Source organism: Vulpes vulpes, chromosome 14 (genome assembly GCF_048418805.1).
Source record: "Vulpes vulpes isolate BD-2025 chromosome 14, VulVul3, whole genome shotgun sequence".
Classification (NCBI taxonomy): domain Eukaryota; kingdom Metazoa; phylum Chordata; class Mammalia; order Carnivora; family Canidae; genus Vulpes; species Vulpes vulpes.
The window spans coordinates 48,152,632-48,177,922 of record NC_132793.1 but is presented as its reverse complement, the minus strand read 5'-3'; the positions used below and the strand labels follow the sequence as shown (position 1 = coordinate 48,177,922).

The window sequence follows — 25,291 nt, the reverse complement described above, 5'->3', positions numbered from 1 at the left end:
CTCCACTTTCTTCACCACCACAAATGGCTGTCAGCCCTCAGAACTCTTCTTTCTGAGTCCCAGTGTCCTCTTACCTCCCCATGTGGTCTGTCTACCTCCTTTGAATCACTGCAATTTGCATGAAATTCTCTTGGGGAATAGGGCCTTTAAAAAAAAATAAAAATCTTCTTTGGCATCTAGCACAGAGCCTGCACATAATGAGTGTTTAATAAATTTATTTAAGTAGGTGGAGAAATTACTGAAATGGAATATTACCCATTGCTGATAAGTGAGTTTTCTTGGTCTCTCAGATATTAGCAAATATTTTAGGACTTGAGAAATGGTGTGTTTAAAAAGAAAATAGTTATTTTATTGTAGTTTTAAAACCAGAGTCTTTAATATTATATTGACAAAGATGAAATTCTAATATTACTAAATAAAAAAAAATATTACTAAATAGGATATTTTCTGTTAAATATAAATAATCCCATTAACTGTTCTCATAGCATAGCCCACTTACTCTTTCTTTAACAGTATAATGGCTCTTATGAAAACCATTACCAAAATAAGTAATGTTGATTTAGAAAATGAATTTAATCAGTGGTATTAATCCTTTTAATACCTCAGAACAGCTGCTAATAACTCACCATAGCATCCTCTGGTAGGCCAATAACTGTGCTAGAAGTTGTATGTACACTTTCTCTGATCTTCTCAAAAACACTGTGAGGTATTGTTGTGCCTCTTTTTTAAATGAGAGAACTGAAACAAAAAAAGTTCAGGCAGCTGTTGCATATTTAAATTAGACCTCAGCCCCAGGTCTGTCTAACATCAGCGTATGGTTCTTACTCTAAAGAAAATCTAATATTCACCAGTACTGTCGCAGGAATACTGGGGCTGGAATAGCGAGGATACCTTTGCCTCTTGAAGTGATATATGAATGATAATATTAAACTGTACTGCATTTTTGAATGCCAGCTACTCTCCTATTCCTGTATTATTTCATTTAACCTTCACAGAGACAACCTTGTCAGGTAAATTTGTCCATTTTGCCATTGAGAAAATTGGGACTCAGAGAAATCAAGTAACATGGTAGTGTCACGCAGTTTATTCCTGAATGGTGGAGCCAGAATTTGAAAACCCAATTTGTCCACAGTTCTGTACTGTCTTCCTAAAACATTAATATCTAAGAGTAGTGCATGTTTATTTAGAGTTTCTCAGCCTCAGCATTTTTGGCTGGATAGTTCTTTGTTTAGTGTTAAGTTTAGCAGTAACCCAGGTCTTTACCTAGGTGTCCATAGCACTTCCTCTCATAGTTGTAACCACCAAAAATGTCTCCAAAACATTGCCAGAGGTGTCCTGGGAGGGCCTAAATTGCTACTGATTTATAGAGATGATACGCTCCTTGTATACGCTCCTTGTGCCTTTGCTTTTAGGTAATAGCTCTGGCTTTGAAATAAGGCTAATAATCACAGTCGAGGACAACTGCGTACTGTTTCCAGTTTCTAATCTGCTTCTGAGTAAACCCTTAGAATTTATGGTCAGAGAGTAATTGATGCTTACTGGATGCTTTAAATTCTTTTTTTTTCTTTTCTATTTTTTTTTTTTTCACTAAGAATCCTGGCCTCTGTCCTCCCTATATGATCATGGCATTCTTTTTATGACAAAATATTTTTATATGTATAAGGGAGAAATCACATACTTTTAACAATACTATAATCTGTTAAGGGTTAGTGATTGTCCAGAACTAGTGCTTAGTAAATAATAATTGTTGAAAAGTGTTTTCTATTTATTGATTATAGTCGTAAATTAAAAGAAGTAAAATAAAATTTTATTTTTAAATATTTAAAATTATGTAAAATATTTAAATAAACCACATTCCAAAGTTTGTGTCTGTGTGTATATATATCAGTTGTCACTCCCTATAATCAGCTGATCCAGACAAACATTTAAGTATGTGAGAACTACTTTCTCTTTCAACACTGTATGCCACTGCTACTTCTGTTTACTCATATAAACAAATTGGTGATGATTATATGGATTTCGAAATCATGCTCATTACTTCATCCTAGAAAGGGGTTTTGTTTTTCTTTTTAGTGAGTTACAATAAATATCCCATTCATCACTTCATTGGTGTTAGCATTTGGATATTAAAGTCATAATTTTGTTTCTAAACTCATTTGGCCCACAGGTGGAAATGGTGTATTCATTGTTGTCAATGCTTGGTACTCATGATAAGGATGATATGTCGCGAACTTTGCTAGCTATGTCTAGCTCCCAAGACAGCTGTATATCCATGCGACAGTCTGGATGTCTTCCTCTCCTCATCCAGCTTTTACATGGCAATGACAAAGACTCTGTGTTGTTGGGAAATTCCCGGGGCAGTAAAGAGGCTCGGGCCAGGGCCAGTGCAGCACTTCACAACATCATTCACTCACAGCCTGATGACAAGAGAGGCAGGCGTGAAATCCGAGTCCTTCATCTTTTGGAACAGATACGAGCTTACTGTGAAACCTGTTGGGAGTGGCAGGAAGCCCATGAACAAGGCATGGACCAGGACAAAAATCCAAGTATGTTCACTATAGTGCATGTTACAAAGTAAATGTAAGAGCTTTCTAAATGGAAACTTTTTTTAGCCTGTATGTTGTCTTTATGAGTAGGAGTGGGAAACGTATAGTAGCCACCTGCATTGCTAACATAGCTTAAAACTTAAGTCTGTATTTTTCTAGAAAAACTGTAATAAAGGAAAATGTTACATGCAGTTCTATGCAAGCAAAAAAGAACAGGAAATCAAGAGAGATTTACAGTCATAGTGCAGTAGATCTAGAAAAAACTTTGAGCAATTGTGTTTCCATCCCTTCTATTTTATAGATTAAGCTCAAGAAAGTACTTTGGTTCCTTCCACTGTTAGTGCCAAGCCATAATCTACATTTGCACAACACTGCTCAGTGGTTACAGAGCTGTGTTATATTTGTTCTGTTATTTGAGCCTCACAACAGCCTCCTCAAGTAGGAAGGGAAGGTATTATCATATTCATTTTACAGATGAAGAAACTGAGGCTCAGAAAGGCTAAAAGACTTGCCTGTAGCTTCACAGCTAGTGTGTGGTGGAGCCAGGACCAGAGGCCAGATCTCCTGACTCTCAAGCCCGTGCTCTTCTCACTGCACCATCCTGCTTCAGGCGATGATGGGTCCTAGTTGCTGGGAGTGATCACCCGCTCAGCTCTTTGCTGAGGGAGAAACCCTGGGCTACTAACCCCTCTCCATCAGGAGCAGGGACGTTGGGAATTGGGACCCTTGGGGACATTACTTACCTCATTCCTGTAGCAAGAGCCAAAAGCAGTAAGTATATAAGGTAAGACCTTCCTTTGACCTGGTAAGAACACACGCGCGCAGAGGACGGGACGATTGTATCACTGCTGATTCAGGGAGAGGAGGAGGGGTAGTGATGAGAACACCCATGAAGCTTTAGCAGATTTTTTTTTTAGCTTAGGTATAAAGGTGAATTTCTTTAAAATTCACAAATTTTCAAGAATAAGAAAATAGCAGAAATAGTCCTTTATATCTGTCCTTGGGAGAAGGAAAACTAAGATACTTAACTGCGAAAATACTGTTTTTCTTTTCTGGATTTTTTTTCTGTGGGTATCCACAATTATGTTATAACTTGTATTTTGTGATCTTAATAACTATTCTCAAAATAGTTAAATAAAATAAATACTACTTCTGAAAAATAGACTTTTTAAATTTTTATTTCAAATAATGAGCTTTGAAACTGTGTGCATGGTATTAAATGTGGAGGTACATTTTCTTGGACACCTCTTTAGGTTTTTGTTTCCTACCTAATCTACATGGTAAGCTTTCTCAACTAGGTTTGTGCCAGACGTCTTTGCTACATTTGTAACACAAATAGGTGCTTTTAACCCTCACTCAATGACAACAGTTTAAATAGAAACTATAACAAAGCAGCTTTATACCAAAGTATTTTAGTCTTTTATATATTCAACATTATTTTAAATTATTATTTGAGTTATGGCATAAACCTGCAAAGGATTTATTCTAAGAGTTAAAGGCAGATAAATAGTAAACATTTTTCCAGAACCAAGAAAAACCCTTTACTCATATTTTCTTTTTCATGTTGGTAGTATTTATTCATCTACTCAGCAAATACTTGTTGATCTACTAAACTACTCACATTAGAGATATATTAGTGAGCCCTGCTTTTTTTAAGTATAACAAACATTGCTTTTGAGAAAATAAAGCATTATGGTTTATGTCCATTCTATTTTTCAGTGCCAGCTCCTGTTGAACATCAGATCTGTCCTGCTGTGTGTGTTCTAATGAAACTTTCATTTGATGAAGAGCATAGACATGCAATGAATGAACTTGGTAAGACAAAAATGCTTCTTAATGCCATAGAAGAGTACTGAAGATTTTTCATCATTGTTGAACTGGATATGAGGCCACTAATTTCTATTTACCACCTGCTTCCTCCTTGCAGCAAATGATTATACTCTGGTTTCCAGAGGAGAAAAGGTTCTTAATGATAGAAACTGCTGCCCTGTATAAACTAACTTGGCTTTTTAAAACCTTAGCCAGCAATTAGAAAAACTACAAAATGGGCCGGTCCTTGCCCCTGTTGCCACAGTAGACCCTATGTGATAGTTGACGGGGAGGGTAATTTATATTGTTTTGAAATACGGAGCTGGTGATTGTTCTTGAACTCAGCCACTTCTGATGGACACCAGGAGAAATTATAATAAAGATTCTCATTTACCTTCATGGTTATCAGTACTTTACTGTAGATTTTCGTGATAAACAGCATGATATCTTTGAAAGTGGTTAATGAAGAAAAGCATTATGCTCTAATTTCAGTTAGAAAAATTCCACTGATTTTGGAAGGATTACTCTTTTATGTATGTGTTATCATACACTCTAAACCTTTTATAACCTGCATTTTTGTGCACCCCATTTGTCATGTAACGGTTTTTCTTTGATTTCTAGGTTCATTTTGCACATGTGGTATTTATAATTGCATCATGCTGAGCCATCTCATGTGAACTGGATCTCTCTAGTTGTGCGACAAGCAAGAACCGTACACTGAGTTCCCATCTTAGTGTAGCTGTGCCCTTGCTTTTTGTGCTGTTTATTTTACGTTACATCCCAGCCCCCACTTTAATTCCTACCACCCTCATCATTATCATTCATCATTTATCTTAAAAGTCACAAAGTCATGAGACTCTTAAATACAGAGAACCTGCAGGGCCAAAAATGAGTGTTGTCTCCTTCAGAGTCATCACTTTGGGGGCTACGTACTTTGTGATCTCAGGCCTGCCCTCCAGCCATGCTTTTCTTCCCACGGCCCCTTGTGGTTGGCCCATCTGATTCTCTTTCCTTCCCCCACCCCCAGGCTCCTGAGTGTGATCTTATGAATTCTCCCCTCCTCAATAATAGTTTCAGCGTTTGTGAAAATGTTATGGTTGAGTATTTTTTTATGCTCGTTAATAATGGGAAAGGGATAAAAATTATGAATGAACAAGAAAAATAATCCAATTTTAAACTACTGCAAAGGTTTTTCTGTAAATGTCCCTGTGTTCCAATGAACTGTAGACTAGGACTGACACATTAATCATCTGAATTTCAAAGTAAAACCTAGACTCAGTATTTGTTCCTCTTCCTTCTTCAGGTAGGAAGGCTACCCGGGGCATTTCATCACAGGAGCTAGGGCAGGGGCTTTCAGGTGAGGAGCAGGATGGGGCCTCTGGGGGTGTGACTGTTGGGGACAGAGCCACAGGGGATTACCTTCTTCTCATTCCTAGCCTCGGACTCTGCACAAAGCAAAAGAAAAATCAAGGTTTGTGGCTTGTAGGGAGATGGGAGTAAGGAAGCGCAAGGTATCTGACAGTGAGGGATAAGGAGGAATGAAGTCCCAAATAGATGAAGGGAAATTCCTAAGCCCAGTGAGCTGGGACTGTCATTTGTATACACAGGAAGATTCTACAACTCATCAAGGTCATTTAGGTTTGCACTATTAGTATGACAGGTTTTAGACTATACTATCTTTGATGTGTACATTGGTGAAGTCCCAGCTCTGTCCAGAAACTGTGCTAGGCACTACGTGTGAAAATGGTGAAGATACGGTCCTGGCTTTCAAAGAGCTCATGATCTATTTGTAGTAGTATTTCCAAAACTAGATGATAATCACCAGATACGTGTCAAACTGCATGGGTTCTCTGGCCCTGTAGCAAGAAGGCTTGGGGCGATTCTCCTAGGAATCATTTAATTAGTGGCCCAGGTGATTCTTAGGATCAGGAAATTTCATGAAACACCAGTATTTTATGTTGGGTCCCTAATGTTTATTTTAGAGTAAGGCATTTCATGCTAATGGTGACTATCTAGCCCGAGGAAAAGTAAAACAATGTACTCTTTAAAACTAAATGTCATCTTTCTATTATCCTTTATATATATATAAATCTAAATTTAAGGGTTCTGTTGAATGGTTTCTGTTCAAACCATTGGTCCTCTACTAGCTCTGAGGTTATGAGATCACACATTGGGTAATATCTGGTCCATCTGGACCACTTTTTTTTTTTTTTTTTTTTTAAACACACTGAGCAAACTGTGAAAGGCTATGCTTATCACCTCTGCGTATTACCTTGAAACAGTCTTAGTTTTCTAAGGGCAACCTGTTTTTTTATTGTCAGTCATGAATTCACATCATATATTTGTGAATCCATTTATAGTTTTGACATGAATTGTATTGGTTGCCTTAAAATTTACAGAAATGTTTCTTTGTATTGGCCTGAAATCATAAAAAGCTCTCTCTTTTATCTGATATCCTAAATTTTATCAGATGTTCTTTTTTCTCCATGCTTTTGTTGATACTGACCATATCCTTCTTTAATCTTTGTTTTCAGGTTCAAATCCTAAGTGTTTTAGTTTTTACATTAAAAAAAAAAAAACAACTGTTCATTTAGTGCCTTCTTGAGACCTTCTTTATTATTAGATCATTTCACTTTCCTTAAGAAAGTATCACAGATATTGCCATACGAGGCAGGATTTTACATAGGCACAAAGCGCAGTATGTTTTGCTTTGGTATCAATAGCCTGCTTTATAAATATGCTCAACATCTAGGTGACCCTATCATTCATTATGTAGGGCCACGGTCTTTAGATCATCAGTCACTCTCAATTCAATTCCCTGAGTCAAAAGCCCTCAGTTCTTTCATTGGCTCCTTTTCTTTTACTCAAGTATTAAATGGTGGGACTTCCTCAGAGCTCCGTCCTAGGTTTTCTTCATCTCTCCCTAAACAATATCCTCCAATCTATGGCTTCAGTTACAGTGTTTTTCAGATTTACATTTTCCATGTTCCCTCTCCTGAGTTTGAGACACATCACACATTCTTCGTCTGATATCTTCACGTACATGATTTTTCAGACATCTTTAAACTCAGCTGCCCCAAATGAATTTGTTATTTCCTTCAGCCCCAAATCTCTGTCTCTTCCAGATTTCTTTTTCTCAGAAAATGGCATATGCCAGTCAGCCCAGTTCCTCAGGCCAGAATCTTAGAAGACATCCCGTAACTCTATCCTCCTTATCCCCTGCACTGAGTAACTGAGTACTTTAATTTTCCTTCTTAGATTTATCTCAAATCATTGCTCTCCTTTTCAGCCCCAGTTCAGGCCACTATTATCTCTCCTACTCTGCACATCTTTGTCTTACTTGGCTCTGCACTTACAGGTATCCATTCTGCAACCACAGGAATCTGTTTAGGATGTATATTTAATCATTCCTTCCTCTGGCTGAAATCCTTGGGGTGACATATAAAGTCTTACGTGATATGGCCTCTACCCATTTTGTAGCCTCACCGTGAGACCTTCTCATAGTATTTTAGGCTCACGGGCTCTTGCATATACTGTTTCATCTGCCTAAAATGTTTTTTTTTTTTTTCTTAATTATTCCTGCCCCACTCATCTTAGATACTCATTCATCCCTTAAGTCTTTCTTAACTTAAACATTATTTCCTCAGCCTTTTTCTAGGTACTCTCAATCTAGGTTCAGTCCACCTGTTACCTTTCCCTATGCTTCTACATAGTCCATTATATGTAAATTAGTTGTTCAAGAGTCTGCTTTTGTTCTAATGTATAAGATCCATAAAAATAGTGACTGTATTGTGTTCACTGGATATGTATTTTTCCATCATCATGGGTGGATGGAGGAAAATCTTCCTAAATACGGTTTGGGCTTTCCTTAACCAAATTATTTTTCACTTATCTACATTCAAACTTATCTGCCATTGCTGCTAGTCCTAAAGATTTGCACCAATCTTCCTACAGTTAATTCTCCTGGCTTGGAATTCTTGACCCCAGTCAGAACTTTGTTTTGTGAACTTGCAGATTCCTCTTCTAGATAATTCATGAAAATACTAAATGTACAGGTCCTCTTCCAGATTAATAACCTGGCTGTTTAGACTTAGAATTTCCAAAAATCACCTGTTTATGTTCATCCTTCTTTTTTCTGTCTAAGCCACTTCTCTGTGACAAAAATATTTGCCCAGTCCCATGATGATTAGTACTGATGATAAATAATATTTTGAATAGCTTCCATGTCCATTTTTATTTTATACATTTACTCACCATTTTGCTTTACCTTTGTTTTCTTGGTTCTGTTTTGTTATTACCCTTTCCTTTCTGTCTTTCCCTTTCCTTTTCCTTTTTCTCTTTGCCTTCCTAGTGTTGATCACTGTGGGAATTGTTGAGCATACCCAGTGGTGGGAATCCAGGGGAAAGAAAGTACTAAATTCTAGCGTAGTTGGTATTTGACACTTGTGAGTACCAAAGAAAAGTAAGAAATTCTTTAAAATACTTGAATAATAAGTGGTTTTATAGAACTTAGTAATATGTTGAACAGATGATTCTTCATAAAAAAATAGGCTTGCTTCATTCACAGTTTTCATTTAGAAGTTTCAGGATTTCTAAGGTGTAACATTGGAGACTATCTATAAAGTTGTAATAATAAAAATAAGTTACCTTTCTCTGCCTTGTGCAGGAAGACCTAGTGTTAGAACATAGTCTTCTTCATCAATGACAAGATACAGTATACGTGTAGTAAATAAAGTATAATGCTCACATCACTCAGTAAGGCAAGAGTGTGGAGGGTGGAGAAGACTGGCAGAAAATATCAGTTGTATTTTATGAGTATTACACAGAAGTTCTTTATAACATTTTTTGTAGCTTGTAATTCTAAAGATGTTTTTAAACCGTATATCCTCATTCTTTGAGATTTTTTTCCTAATTTTTAAACTAGGTACCACTTGTTTTATTTTAGATTATTGTCTTTTTCCTCTTGCCCTTCTTAAATTAGGGGGACTACAGGCCATTGCAGAATTATTGCAAGTGGACTGTGAAATGTATGGGCTAACTAATGACCACTACAGTATTACATTAAGACGATATGCTGGAATGGCTCTGACAAACTTGACTTTTGGAGATGTAGCCAACAAGGTACGTTTTATAAGATCCATTTCTTATGTATCTCTGGTATGAGTTAGTTTTGTACAAACTGCTTTTCACTAATTTTCTTTTTCCACTCCTGATTAAACACTGATTTAAAAAACTGAACTTCAAACACCACTGCATATTTTTACTCATCTGATAGTTTTATGCCTAAACAAAGGCAAAATATGGAACACAGTAATGGATTGATGATATAATCGCTTTAAAATACTATTCCCAGGAATGAGAGCAAAAATCTAAAAATCCTATTGACAGATGTGTTATACATATATCCCTTCCATCCAAATAAGAGACTTGACCTTAAAACCCTTTGCCTATCATTTCTTTTCACTTACTCATTTTACTTTTCCAGTTTACTAAGAGAACAGATCACAAAGGACTTCCTTTCTGTAATCTGGTTCTAGGTCTTTATTGGTAAAATATTAGGCTGATTAAAATGAGACCACTAAAACTGGGTTCAAAGTTTATTAGTCAAAAATAGAGCACAGCTTCAAGTTGCCTTGTTATTGACCCTCTGTTCCATTTCTCATTTTACAGGCTACACTCTGCTCTATGAAAGGCTGCATGAGAGCACTTGTGGCCCAACTAAAATCTGAAAGTGAGGACTTACAGCAGGTACCAGTTAGAATTTCAGATGTTTTTCCTGGATATTAGTGGATTAATACCTTGACTTAGATTAATTCAAGCTGTCGCTGAGTATTCAGTATCTCGTGTTTCAATTATGGTTACTTTAACTCCAGAATAAAGGAAAACAATTACATTGTACGAATTCCTTTTGGCACTATATTAACATTTAGGAGGAATTTATTAGTAGACTTCTACTCTTACCACTAGCATTAAAAACAAAGCAACCGTATGTTATTTTATGTTCCAAATTATTCTAGAATTAATTTCATTTTCAGGTTATTGCAAGTGTTTTGAGGAATTTGTCTTGGCGAGCAGATGTAAATAGTAAAAAGACATTGCGTGAAGTTGGAAGTGTGAAAGCATTGATGGAATGTGCTTTGGAAGTTAAAAAGGTACCTTTGAAAGCATTTAACATTCTAATTTGGATTTCATTTTGGGTTACTTTTTTGCTACCCTTTCCCACCCTTGAGATTCCCTAATTTCTGACCTGCTTATCTCACCAGTTCTTAGACTTAATCCAAACTCATAAAGTATTAAGATGGAAAAGATTGTACAAAGCAGCCTAGGATAAGTCAGGGCTTTTCAGGTTTGACGCTGTTTGTATCTTGGACCAGATAACTGCTTGTTTTAAAGGGACTGACCTGTGCCTTATAGGATGTTAAGCACATCTTTGACCTTTGCCCACTAGATACTAATACACTTCCTCTCAGTCATGACAATGAAAGATATGTCCACATATTACCAAAGGTGCCCCAGAGGGGCGAAGGGGAAAAACCACCCCAAGTGGAGAATCACTGTGTATGTGGTATCATTGTTACCTCCGTGCTCTCCAGAGTCCTCATTTCTGATAGTCACCTTATCAAGAGGTAATCATACCCAGGGGTAAAGAATTCTTCAAATAATAATTTGTTGACAAAAGGAAATATCATCAGGTGGCATATCTACTTCAGAAACTAAGCTAACTTAAAAAGAAATAATTAAACTTGGAATTTGGGAGGGACTAAGCAGATTGCTTAGCTAATTTGGGCTTCCTTTCACCCAACCAGTCCTGCTAGACCCTGCATTTTTTTTCTTCAAAATTTCCTTTTTAGAGAAGGCAAAGAATTTTTTGTTTTTATTTATGTATTTTTGTGAAAGTATTTTATACAAGGAAAACCCAAGAAAATCAACTGAAAAATCATTAGAAAAAAGTATTCAACCGGATCCCTGGGTGGCGCAGCGGTTTGGCGCCTGCCTTTGGCCCAGGGCGCGATCCTGGAGACCCGGGATCGAATCCCACGTCGGGCTCCTGGTGCATGGAGCCTGCTTCTCCCTCTGCCTGTGACTCTGCCTCTCTCTCTCTCTGTGACTATCATAAATAAATAAAAAAAAACCTTTAAAAAAATATTTAAAAAAAAAGAAAAAAGTATTCAACCTAAAAACTGATTGTAATAATAATATTCAAATATACTTAGGGTCTACATAAAAATACCTTTAAAACACTCTTGAATCGGCAGAATACTTGTATTTCTTTCTTTTTTGTTGTTGTTTTTAAGATCTTATTTAGGAGCAAGTGCGCAAGCAAGAGAGCACAAGCAGGGGGAACAGCAGAGGGATAGGGTGAAGGAGCCCCCCGACGTGGGGCTCCATCTCAGGATTCCAAGATCGTGACCTGAGCTGAAGGCAGATGTTTAACCGACTGAGCCACTCAGCCACCCCAGAACACTTGTATTTCTTGCAGGAAAGAAGATAGATGAATGGCCCAAGATACTTGAAAAGATACTCAACACCATTAGCCATGAGGGAAATACAAGTTAAAACTACAGTGAGATACCATTATACAAATTATATTGGTTAAAATGTAAAAGATTACCCAAGTGTTGTCAAGGACATTAAGCAGCTGGAATTCTCTTGCACTGCTGGTGGGAATGTAAGATGGTATGCCACTTTGAAGAACATTTGGCAGTGTTTTAAAGTTCAACATACACTAAGCACACAACCCAGTCATTCCAATCCTAAGTATTTACCTAAGAGAAACAAAAACGTGTATCCACACAGTCTTAAGCACAGATGTTTGCAACAGTAGTGTTTGATAGCCAAAAACTAGAAGTAATTCCAGTGCCCATCAACAGGTGAATGGATAAACAAATTAGGGGAGGTCCACAATGGCATACCATTTGGCTATTTTAAAATTGGACTATCCAGACGCCAGGGTGGCTCAGTGGTTGAGCATCTGCCTTCAGCTCAGGTCATGACCCCGGGGCCCCAGGATCGAGTCCCGCATCAGGCTCCCCTGCGTGGAGCCTGCTTCTCCCTCTGCCTGTGTCTCTGCCTCTCTCTCTGTCTCTCATGAATAAATAAATAAAATCTTTAAAAAAATAAAAACTTTCTAAAAAATGAACTGCTGATACATGCAATAATTTATAATGACAGAAAACAGATCTACAGTTGCCTGGAGCTGGGAGTGGATTACAAGAGGGTACTAGGAAATTTGGGGGTAATAAATGTTATCTTGATTGTAGCAGTGGTTTCCAGGTATACTCCTACATCAGAAGTGATCGTACTGCACATTTGAAAAATGCGGTTTATTCTCCAATTATACCTCACTAAAATTATACCAAAAAACTAGAGTCCACACTTTACGACTCCCTAATCTAATCAAGTGTGTATTTTCAGAAAGATTTAATGTGTCTGTATGAAAACAGACATGAGAACTTGTACTCTTGCTAAGAGCTCATGACTTTGTTTCAAGGACCCCAAAGGTCTTTATACAAACTTGTTGCTACAAATTGAGAAATCTAGATTAAAAGGCTTATTACCCTACTGAGAAATGCAAAAGAAGACCATAATGAATGGAAAGACATACCCTGCTCCTTTAAAAGGAAGAGTAGTATTTTAAAAGATCATCATCTATAAATTTTTTTTCATCTGTAAAATTTTTTTTTCATCTGTAAATGGAAAGCCCAGTCTTGGAAAAACTGGCTCAGCAGAAATTTAAATATCCGGTTCTGGTTTGGGCCTGCTTCTGGTTAACAGTGTTAGAATTTACCTTTTACTTCTTTTTCTACATTCAATGCAATAGTCATTCAGAACATTCTCTTTTTAATTCATCATCTCTTCCTTTTCAGCTTCACTACTAATGAGCAGGAGAGTTAGAATTACCTTTCCAATCCCCATGCACTGCTCATTTTAAGCTCACTGGGCTCGCCCCTACTCTCTTCCACAGAACCTTTCCTTCCCTGCACTCTGTGCCCCAAGCAATGCTGTTTACTCAAAGCTGTGAGTCCCTCACTCCTGTCTTCTGTATCTTCTCTACTGGGTATAGAGAGCTTTTTTGTTTCAACTCTGTCTTTAAGAAGCCCAATATTTTGAAAACAAACAAACAACCCTTATCTGTTGCTTCTTGTAACTCCTGCAATGTTTCTCCCATTTCCGTAGCAACCAAAACAATGAATAAGTCACCAGCCCCATTTCTTCACTGGCCATACCTTCAGGTCCTTCTAATTTTGTTTCTAACCAAATCTAGGTTTATAGATTAATTTGGGATTTCTTTTCTACCTACACCTATATTTGATACTTTTGGATCACACTGAAACTCCTTCCTTTGTTTTTACCACCTATACTTAGCAACTTCTAATCATTTCTCATCTCCTCTAACTATAAAGCTTTGAAACAAAACCCTCACCTCTGATCTCTGGGCCATTTGTAGTTGAGCTCACTTCACACTGCTAAACTGTTGCTGTTTTCTCTGTTCTCAGGATACTCTGAATGTCCCATCTCTACCTCAACCACAGTGTAACTAAAATTGAGCTCCTAACCTTCTCATTTCTCCATCGGTGAAAGCACTTCTGCCCTGCCTCCTGATAAATAGTACTTGCTCTCCTAAATTCTCTTAATTTCTTGATGAAGAGGACCCAGCAGCTGTTTATTGGGTTGAGCCCAAAGTGTTTGCCCTGACACTCAAGGCCTTCTTTTACTGTCTCCCCTCACCTGGACTTGGATCTCCTCTGTGTCGTCTTTATATTCTTCAGTCCTCCCTTGCTGATTCCCACTTCCATGCCGGGAGCAACAACAGGTCTTATCTTCCACAGAGCTGCTTTCCTCCATGAAATATTTTATTTGTTCGATTAAATTCAAATAGCAGTAATCTTCCCTTTGTTTATGTATGGTTTTGCCCTTTTTTTCCCCGTGGTAAATTATTAGCAGGTGTCAGTTTGCCACATTGGTATCCTCTGGAGTGCCTCTAGTCACAGAGTAGATTTTCAATGAGTGTTTGTTCCTTGGTTGATTTATAGTAAGAAAAACTGACATCAGGATCTTGGCGAGTTTTAACCAGATATCCTTAATTATATACTCAGTGTTTGGTTTTTTGTAGCAATTACAAGTTGACGGTTTACTGGTTTATTACTGGTTTACTACCTATGATGTTTTATGCCAAGGAAGTTCTGGTTTCTGGAATTACTTTGTTTCTGTGGGAGTTAAGGACTTGGGAGTTTTTCCAATATGCTTACTTTGTAATAAGTTATATTGTTACTTTTGAATCAGCCACAAAGAAGCATATATGTCTGCTTTGTATACAAACAGAATATTGTACATATGCTCTGTAACTTGCTCTTTTTATTTAATAATATGTCTTAGACATTTTTCCATATAAGCATGTAGGGGTGGGGTTTTTTTTCTGGTTTCTATTATCATGCAAATGTTATCTTTTCAGAATGCACATCAGTTATATTTCATATTCTAATAAGAGCTTTTGTAAGATACGTGTGTACATCTAAACACTTAGAATAAAGTTCAAAACGGTCATTAATTGAGTATCCTGCTTGTTCTGTGGGGAATCTCACTAACTTAAGTTCTGTTGGGTGTTTTATCAGTTTTTCTAAATGTGGAGCACCTGATACGTTGCCTGTGAACGGCAGGGGAGATACTAACAGTAACAACTTACTCAATAGAAGTAGGCATAGAAATTGTAAGAGGCCAATTCCAACTCTAATTAGATGACACATGTTTCTTAACAGGAATCAACCCTCAAAAGCGTATTGAGTGCCTTATGGAATTTGTCAGCACACTGCACTGAGAATAAAGCTGATATATGTGCTGTGGATGGTGCACTTGCGTTCCTGGTTGGCACTCTCACTTACCGAAGCCAGACAAATACTTTAGCCATTATCGAAAGTGGAGGTGGGATATTACGGAATGTGTCCAGCTTGATAGCTACAAACGAGGACCACAGGTAAATACAGAGTTTTATATGACTTTTAAATGAATTAGTGTAGAATTCATACCCTCAGGAAGACCTAGTTGTAAGCACTATTTTGTGTAATTGTGCAAGTGCTAAACCAAATTTATTACAGCGAAAAGATAGCTATTAATCCCTAACTTACTTGTTAGTATACTTATTCTAATAAAAGTTTATAGTATAAAGATGTTTAGAAATAAACAAATGATAGTTGGTAAGTATAATCCATATAATGGGGGAAAAAGTCACGAATGCTACAGAGAACGAAATCCCATTGTTTATGTTAGTATGGCATAAAGGAATATAAGGATTATAAAAAAACAATCTATGGATATGATCCAGAGAATCCAGTAGTTTAATATTTTTTTAAGATTTATTTATTTATTTGAGAGAGAGAGAGATGAGGGGAGGGGTAGAGGGAGAGAAGCAGATTCCCTACCAAGTGTGGAGCCTGACACGGGGCTTGATCCCAGGACCCTGAGATCATGACCTGAGACAAAATCAAGAGTGAGACATCTAGCCAACTGAGTCACCCAGACATCCCCAATAGTTGACATTTTTCTTAATAGTGTCTTAATATCATTATTATATTATGGAGATTATATTAAGTAATCATATTTAGCCAACAGCCATTCATCTAGGGCTGTGAAACCTAAGAAAGCATCTCAGATACACGGCACACGTTTTCAGAACTTGGGTTTTGTGTTTTGTCAACTCAGGTCATGATCTCAGGGTCATGAGGTGGAGCCCCGCATTGGGCTTCGATGGGTGTGGAGTCTGCTTGAGACTGTCTCTCTCCTCCTTCCTCTGTCCTTCCTCCCCCTCAAAAAAGTATACGTTTGGGTATTTTCACAGCGTATTTATTTATTATCCAGTAGTGCTTGTCATTTTCAGAAAGACCATGAGTTATTGTTAGTAACAAAACTTGTAAAGAATGTGAACATCTTCTCTTGAGGTTTTTGATGCACAAACAAGCCTTATAGCCCCCTCTGCCATGCAAAGACCTCTTAAGCTCAGTAAGCACGCAGGTGTCTGTTGGGCTGCTGAGAGATTGTCATGTTAAAGCTCATTGTCCACCGTTGCCCATCCGTTTTAAAGCCCTCTAAAGTTCTATCATTAATCTTAAGTTGACCATGCATTAAACAAGCTACAGCTCTTCCAAGTCCCAAATTGCTAACTCTCAACCTTTATTTTTATAATTATCTTTAAATTTTCAACACCCTTCTTTGGAAGTAACAACTACACAGTTTGGCAGAGCACGCTTCTAAGGAGGAGGGCATTGTCACAAAATCCATCCAGGAGCATAGAGGTTATTCTGAAAAGTCAGTTTGCCAATCTCAGAGCCTACAGTGTGCTCCCTGGCTACGTGAAGATCGAGCGATCGATTCCGCCATCCCTTCCAGGATGTCTTTGTTGTCAGCCCTGTGGCACCCATCCATAGACTGAGTTACCACAGTGACCTGCCCAGCATAAGAGTTCATGACACATTCATCAAGGAACTCTCACTATGTCAATAGAGCAAATGTATCTGCTCAGGAAAAAAAAAAAAATTAATTTTATTTTAAGGTTTATTTAAGTATTTTAGAGAGAGTGCGTGTGCACATTGCTGAGTGGGGGGGACAGTAGAGGGAGGGGGAGAGAGAGAGAGAGACAGAGAATCCCCTAGTCGACTGCTCTGCTCGGTGACTGGGGAGTCCGACGCAAGGCTCCATCTCAAAACCCTGAGATCATGACCTGAGCCAAAATCAAGAGTTGGATACTCAACTGACTGAGCCACCCAAGTGCCCCAGGAAAAAAAATTTAAAACCTATTGGGTCGGAATAGGAAATGCAGAATAGATTACACTTTTACTTCTTTCAGCCTGACATATGAGTACTTTTAAAAAATTAACATTAAATGAACTAGGAACAAAGGAAGATGTGAAGTGCTTGAAATTTGTAGTATAATTTGGTGCAGTTTTATTATGCCTATTAATAATCTCTTTAGACTTAAATTTGTTGTCTCATCTTTTATTTGTTATAATCAGATTTTTACCTTAATTTTGGATCTCTTATTTTTATTTCAGGCAAATCCTAAGAGAGAACAACTGCCTGCAAACCTTATTGCAACACTTGAAATCTCACAGTTTGACAATAGTTAGTAATGCATGTGGAACCTTGTGGAATCTCTCAGCAAGAAATCCAAAAGACCAAGAAGCATTATGGGACATGGGGGCAGTCAGCATGCTCAAGAACCTCATTCATTCAAAGCACAAAATGATTGCTATGGGAAGTGCCGCAGCTTTAAGGAATCTCATGGCTAATAGACCTGCAAAGTATAAGGATGCCAATATTATGTCTCCTGGTTCAAGCTTGCCATCTCTTCATGTCAGGAAACAAAAAGCCCTAGAAGCAGAATTAGATGCTCAGCATTTATCAGAAACTTTTGACAATATTGACAATTTAAGTCCCAAGGCATCTCATCGTAATAAGCAACGACACAAGCCAAATCTGTATGGTGACTATGTTTTTGACACCAATCGACATGATGATAATAGGTCAGACAATTTTAATGCTGGAAATATGACTGTCCTTTCACCATATTTAAATACTACAGTGTTGCCCAGCTCTTCTTCATCAAGAGGAAGTTTAGACAGTTCTCGTTCTGAAAAAGATAGAAGTTTGGAGAGAGAACGAGGAATTAGCTTAGGCAACTACCACCCAGCAACGGAAAATCCAGGCACGTCTTCAAAGCGAGGTTTGCAGATTTCCACCACGGCCGCCCAGATTGCCAAAGTCATGGAAGAAGTATCAGCCATTCACACCTCCCAGGAAGACAGAAGTTCTGGGTCTACCACTGAGTTACACTGTGGGACAGATGAGAGGAACACACTAAGAAGAAGCTCGACTGCCCACACACATGCAAACACATACAGCTTCACGAAGTCAGAAAATTCAAACAGGACGTGTCCTGTGCCTTATGCTAAATTGGAATACAAGAGATCTTCAAATGATAGTTTAAACAGTGTCAGTAGTAGTGATGGTTATGGCAAAAGAGGTCAGATGAAGCCTTCCATTGAATCCTATTCTGAAGATGACGAAAGTAAATTTTGCAGCTATGGTCAATACCCAGCTGACCTAGCCCATAAAATACATAGTGCAAATCATATGGATGACAACGATGGAGAGCTAGATACACCCATAAATTATAGTCTTAAGTATTCAGACGAGCAGTTGAACTCTGGAAGGCAAAGCCCCTCACAGAATGAAAGATGGGCAAGACCCAAGCATATAATAGAAGACGAAATAAAACAAAGTGAGCAAAGACAATCAAGAAGTCAAAGCACAACTTACCCCGTATACACTGAGAGCACTGATGATAAACACCTCAAGTTCCAGCCACATTTTGGACAGCAGGAATGTGTTTCCCCATATAGGTCAAGAGGAGCCAGTGGTTCAGAAACAAATCGAGTAGGTTCTAATCATGGAATTAATCAAAACGTAAACCAGTCTTTGTGTCAGGAAGATGACTATGAAGACGATAAGCCAACCAACTATAGTGAACGTTACTCTGAGGAAGAGCAACACGAGGAAGAAGAAAGACCAACAAATTATAGCATAAAGTACAATGAAGAAAAACATCACGTGGATCAGCCTATTGATTATAGTTTAAAATATGCCACAGACATTCCTTCCTCACAGAAACCACCATTTTCATTCTCAAAGAATTCCTCTGGGCAAAGCGCTAAAACTGAACACCTCTCTGCAAGCAGTGAGAATACATCCACGCCTTCATCCAGTGCCAAGAGGCAGACTCAGCACCATCCCAGCTCAGCACAAAGTAGAAATGGCCAGACCCCAAAAGCCAACTCCTGCAAAGTTCCCTCTATCAACCAGGAAACGATACAGACATACTGTGTAGAGGACACCCCAATTTGTTTCTCGCGTTGCAGTTCACTATCCTCTCTGTCCTCAGCTGAAGATGAGATCGGATGTGACCCAGCACCGCAGGAGGCAGAGTCAGCTAATACCCTACAAAGAGCAGAAATCAAAGAAAACAGTGGGACAAGGACAACAGAAGATGCTGTGAGTGAGGTTCCAGCAGCGTCACCGCACATCAGAACCAAATCCAGCAGACTTCAGGCTTCTGGTTTATCGGCAGAGTCAACCAGGCACAAAGCTGTTGAATTTTCTTCAGGGGCCAAATCTCCATCAAAAAGTGGTGCTCAGACTCCTAAAAGTCCACCAGAGCACTATGTTCAGGAGACTCCGCTCATGTTTAGCAGGTGTACGTCAGTCAGTTCGCTCGACAGTTTTGAGAGTCGTTCAATTGCCAGCTCTGTTCAGAGCGAACCCTGCAGTGGCATGGTGAGTGGCATTATAAGCCCCAGTGACCTTCCAGATAGCCCAGGACAAACCATGCCGCCAAGCAGGAGTAAAACCCCTCCTCCTCCCCCTCAGACAGTTCAGACTAAGCGAGAGGTCCCTAAAAACAAAGCCTCTGCTGCCGAGAAGAGAGAGAGCGGCCCTAAGCAAGCTGCTGTGAATGCTGCAGTTCAGAGAGTCCAGGTTCTTCCAGATGCTGACACCCTATTGCATTTTGCCACAGAAAGTACTCCGGATGGATTTTCTTGTTCATCCAGCCTGAGTGCTCTGAGCCTTGATGAGCCATTTATACAGAAAGACGTGGAATTAAGAATAATGCCTCCAGTTCAGGAAAACGACAATGGGAATGAAACTGAGTCTGAGCAGCCTGAAGAAGCAAATGAGAACCAGGAAAAAGAGCCCAAAAAGCCTACTGATTCTGAAAAAGACCTGTTAGACGACTCAGATGATGATGATATTGAAATACTTGAAGAGTGTATTATTTCTGCCATGCCAACAAAATCTTCACGCAAAGCCAAAAAACCAGCCCAGACTGCTCCAAAATTACCTCCCCCTGTGGCAAGGAAGCCAAGTCAACTCCCCGTCTACAAACTCCTTCCCTCGCAAAACAGGTTACAGGCGCAAAAGCATGTTAGCTTCACCCCAGGAGAGGATATGCCACGGGTGTACTGTGTCGAAGGGACGCCTATCAACTTCTCCACAGCTACGTCTCTAAGCGATCTGACAATAGAATCTCCTCCAAATGAGTTAGCTGCTGGAGAAGGGGTTAGAGCCGGGGCACAGCCAAGTGAATTTGAGAAACGAGATACCATTCCTACAGAAGGCAGAAGTACAGACGAGGCTCAAAGAGGAAAAGCCCCGGCGGTGACTATACCTGAGCTGGATGACAGTAAAACAGAAGAGGGGGATATTCTTGCAGAGTGCATTAATTCTGCTATGCCCAAAGGAAAAAGTCACAAGCCTTTCCGTGTGAAGAAGATAATGGACCAGGTCCAGCAGGCGTCTGTGTCTTCATCTGGAACTAACAAAAATCAGTTAGATGGCAAGAAAAAGAAACCTACTTCACCAGTAAAACCTATACCACAGAGCGCCGAATACAGGACACGTGTAAGAAAACACACAGACTCGAAAAATAATGTAAATGCTGAAAGAACTTTCTCAGACAATAAAGATTCAAAGAAACAGAACTTGAAAAATAATTCCAAGGACTTCAATGATAAGCTACCAAATAACGAAGATCGAGTCAGAGGAAGTTTTACTTTCGATTCACCTCATCACTACACGCCCATTGAAGGAACTCCGTACTGTTTTTCACGAAATGATTCTTTGAGTTCTCTAGATTTTGAGGATGATGATGTTGACCTTTCCAGGGAAAAGGCTGAATTAAGAAAAGGGAAAGAAAATAAAGACTCAGAAGCTAAAGTCCCCAGCCACACAGAACCAACCTCTAACCAACAATCCGCTAATAAAACCCAGGCTGTTACAAAACACCCCGTAAATCGAGGTCAGTCTAAACCCGTGCTGCAGAAGCAGCCCACGTTTCCACAGTCCTCCAAAGACCTACCAGACAGAGGGGCAGCAACTGATGAGAAATTGCAGAATTTTGCTATCGAAAATACTCCAGTGTGCTTTTCTCGGAACTCCTCTCTAAGTTCTCTTAGTGACATTGACCAAGAAAACAACAATAACAAAGAAAATGAACCTCTTAAAGAGGCCGAGCCCCCTGACTCCCAGGGAGAACCCAGTAAACCTCAGGCATCGGGTTACGCACCTAAATCCTTTCACGTTGAAGACACTCCCGTTTGTTTCTCGAGAAACAGTTCTCTCAGTTCTCTAAGCATTGATTCTGAAGACGACCTGTTGCAGGAGTGTATAAGTTCTGCAATGCCAAAAAAGAAAAAGCCTTCAAGACTCAAGGGTGATACTGAAAAGCATAGTCCCAGAAACATGAGCGGCATATTAGCAGAAGACTTGACACTTGATTTGAAAGATATACAGAGACCAGATTCAGAACATGGTTTATCCCCAGATTCAGAAAATTTTGATTGGAAAGCTATTCAGGAAGGTGCAAATTCCATAGTAAGTAGTTTACATCAAGCTGCCGCTGCTGCCTGTTTGTCTAGACAAGCTTCATCCGACTCAGATTCCATCCTTTCACTGAAATCGGGAATCAGTCTGGGGTCACCATTTCATCTTACACCCGACCAAGAGGAAAAACCCTTTACAAGTAATAAGGGCCCACGAATTCTAAAACCCGGGGAGAAGAGTACATTGGAAACTAAAAAGATAGAATCTGAAAATAAAGGAATCAAAGGAGGCAAAAAAGTTTATAAAAGTTTAATTACTGGAAAAATTCGATCTAATTCGGAGGTTTTAAGCCAAATGAAACAGCCCCTTCAAGCAAACATGCCTTCGCTCTCTCGAGGCAGGACAATGATTCATATTCCAGGAGTTCGAAACAGCTCTTCAAGTACAAGTCCGGTTTCTAAAAAAGGTCCACCCCTTAAGACTCCAGCCTCCAAAAGTCCCAGTGAGGGTCAGACAGCCACCACTTCTCCTAGAGGAACCAAACCATCCGTGAAGTCAGAATTAAGCCCTGTGACCAGGCCGGCCCCCCAGCCAGCTGGGGCAAATAAAGGGCCATCTAGATCAGGATCGAGAGATTCCACTCCTTCGAGACCTGCCCAACAGCCATTAAGTAGACCCATGCAGTCTCCAGGGCGGAACTCCATTTCTCCTGGTAGGAATGGAATAAGTCCTCCTAACAAATTATCTCAGTTGCCAAGGACTTCATCCCCTAGTACTGCATCGACCAAGTCCTCCGGGTCTGGGAAGATGTCCTATACGTCTCCAGGCAGACAGATGAGTCAGCAGAACCTTAGCAAACAAACGGGTTTATCCAAGAATGGCAGTAGTATCCCAAGAAGTGAGTCTGCCTCCAAAGGACTGAATCAGATGAGTAATAGCAATGGATCCAACAAAAAGGTGGAGCTTTCTAGAATGTCTTCAACTAAATCGAGTGGAAGTGAATCCGATAGGTCAGAGAGACCTGTATTAGTACGCCAGTCAACTTTCATCAAAGAAGCTCCAAGCCCAACCCTAAGGAGAAAATTGGAGGAATCTGCTTCATTTGAATCTCTCTCTCCATCTTCTAGACCAGATTCTCCCACTAGGTCCCAGGCACAGACTCCAGTTTTAAGCCCTTCCCTTCCTGATATGTCTCTGTCTGCACATCCATCCATTCAGTCTGGTGGGTGGCGCAAACTCCCACCTAATCTCAGTCCCACCATAGAGTACAATGACGGAAGACCAGCAAAGCGCCATGATATTGCACGCTCCCATTCTGAAAGTCCTTCGAGACTTCCAATTAATAGGTCAGGAACCTGGAAACGGGAGCACAGCAAGCATTCGTCATCCCTTCCTCGAGTAAGCACTTGGAGAAGAACTGGAAGTTCATCCTCCATTCTTTCTGCTTCATCGGAATCCAGTGAAAAAGCAAAAAGTGAGGATGAAAAACACGTGAACTCGATTTCAGGAACCAAACAAACGAAGGAAAACCAAGTATCCACAAAAGGAACATGGAGAAAAATAAAAGAAAATGATATTTCTCCCACAAATAGTACCTCTCAGACCACTTCCTCAGGTGCTGCAAATGGTGCTGAATCAAAGACTCTAATTTATCAAATGGCACCTGCTGTTTCTAAAACAGAGGATGTTTGGGTGAGAATTGAGGACTGTCCCATTAACAACCCTCGATCCGGGAGATCCCCAACAGGAAACACGCCCCCTGTGATTGACACTGTTTTGGAAAAGGGGAACCCAAACGCTAAAGATGCAAAAGATAATCAGGGAAAACCAAGTGTGGGTAACGGCAGTGGCCCCGTACGCGCCGTGGGTTTGGAAAACCGCCTGAACTCCTTTATCCAGGTAGAGGCCCCCGACCAGAAGGGAACGGAGGCAAAACCGGGACTGAGTAACCCTGTCGCTGCACCAGAGGTGAACGAGAGTTGTGCAGCCGAGCGCACCCCGTTCAGCTCCAGCAGCTCAAGCAAGCACAGTTCCCCCAGCGGGACCGTCGCTGCCAGAGTGACCCCCTTTAATTACAACCCGAGCCCTCGGAAGAGCAGCGCGGACGGCACGTCAGCCCGGCCGTCCCAGATCCCCACGCCGGTGGCCACCGCCACGAAGAAACGGGATTCCAAGACTGACGGCGCCGAGTCCGGCGGAACCCAGAGCCCTAAGCGCCATTCCGGGTCTTACCTCGTGACGTCCGTGTGACAGCCGGGATGGTGGCACTCGGGAAGCTGTCCGTCACAGCCGCTGTGTAGAAATCCTGTTTCAGACGAAACTTTAAAGAGACTGAAAAATTGTGTAAATAGGTTTGATTGTTAGAGGGTTTGTTCTGGAAGCCATATTTGATAGTATCCTTTGTCTTCACTGGTCATATTTTGGGAAGCGCCCTTGGTAGTTAGGAAGAAGGTGGTAAAGCCAAGTATATTTGTACAGTCTGTTTGCCACGTATTTAAGTAGCATCCCTTCCCTCGCCCTTTAATTATTGCTTGTCCTAAAATAATGAACACTACAGATAGAGGGTATGAGATATTGCTGTCCTCAGTCATTTCTAGATTATAAACTGACTAAACTGACATCAGGGAGAAATCTGTGTTTATGCAAAAAAAAAAACATTGTTTTAGTCCTCGTGAGTCCCTCTAACATCACAATTAATCATGTGGCTGTGAAATTCACAGTAATATGGTTCCCGACGAACAAGTTTACCCAGCCTGCTTTGCTTTGCTGCATGAATGAGACTGATGGTTCACCTTCCGAAGTAACGATTAACGGTTCTGTGGTCACATGTGCATAGAGATAGCTGCGGTGTAACACGCTACACTATTTTGTGCTCAAAACAACAACAACAAAAAAAAAAACAAAAAATCTGTGTCACTGTAAAGCATTGAATGAAACTATTTTACCTGAACTAGATTTTATCTGAAAGTAGGTAGGATTTTGCTATGCTGTAACTTGTTGTATATTCTGGTATTTGAGGTGAGATGGCTGCTTTTATTAACGAGACACAAATCGTGTCTCAACAGAAACTAAATGAACATTTCAGAATAAATTATTGCTGTATGTAAACTATTACTGAAATTGGTATTTGTTTGAAGGGTCTTATTTCACATTTGTATTAATAATTGTCAAAAAGGCCTCTTTTAATAGCTTATATAAAATTTTCTTCAAATTCTATGCATTAAGAGTAAAATTCCTCTTACTGTAATAAAAACAATTGAAGCTAACTGCTGGCACTTAACCGTTCCTGAAACTTACTTTTCATATATGGGATTAGCTTAGCACTCCCAATAGTTAGTATTTTTTCTTAGTCCACTGGAGTGGATTTAAGACAGATTCGTATACTGGCAGCGTGAGCTACCCAGTGCAGGACCGGACACTGAGCATCATAGATCCACACGGAATGTCTCTTTTTTTCTTAATAGAAAGAATTCTATACTTGAAAAGTTGATTATTCTTCGGTATACGTAGTGTCTTCCGAGGCCGCCCTGGAGTGTAATGTCTTGTCTCTTCGCTTCCCTCTGTCG

The 25,291-nt window shown here is 39.7% G+C and overlaps 1 protein-coding gene across 29 annotated transcripts in view; it reads left to right on the top strand.

Annotated features, from left to right (window-relative positions):
• Positions 1 to 24,991, top strand: part of APC (APC regulator of WNT signaling pathway) — a 120,726-nt gene extending 95,735 nt beyond the window's left edge. For 9 of the 29 annotated variants that reach the window (XM_072736550.1, XM_072736547.1, XM_072736556.1 and 6 more), the window contains 7 exons: positions 2,168 to 2,546; positions 4,266 to 4,361; positions 9,337 to 9,476; positions 10,026 to 10,103; positions 10,391 to 10,507; positions 15,113 to 15,327; positions 17,399 to 24,991. In XM_072736550.1, the coding sequence (XP_072592651.1) occupies positions 2,168 to 2,546; positions 4,266 to 4,361; positions 9,337 to 9,476; positions 10,026 to 10,103; positions 10,391 to 10,507; positions 15,113 to 15,327; positions 17,399 to 23,975 (7,602 nt within the window). In that variant the 3' untranslated portion in view covers positions 23,976 to 24,991. Of the gene's footprint in view, positions 1 to 2,167; positions 2,547 to 4,265; positions 4,362 to 5,658; positions 5,713 to 9,336; positions 9,477 to 10,025; positions 10,104 to 10,390; positions 10,508 to 15,112; positions 15,328 to 17,398 lie in introns of all 29 variants that reach the window. The other 20 variants (XM_072736565.1, XM_072736575.1, XM_072736571.1 and 17 more) reach the window with 3 other exon arrangements.
• The last annotated feature ends 300 nt before the right edge of the window (positions 24,992 to 25,291 follow it).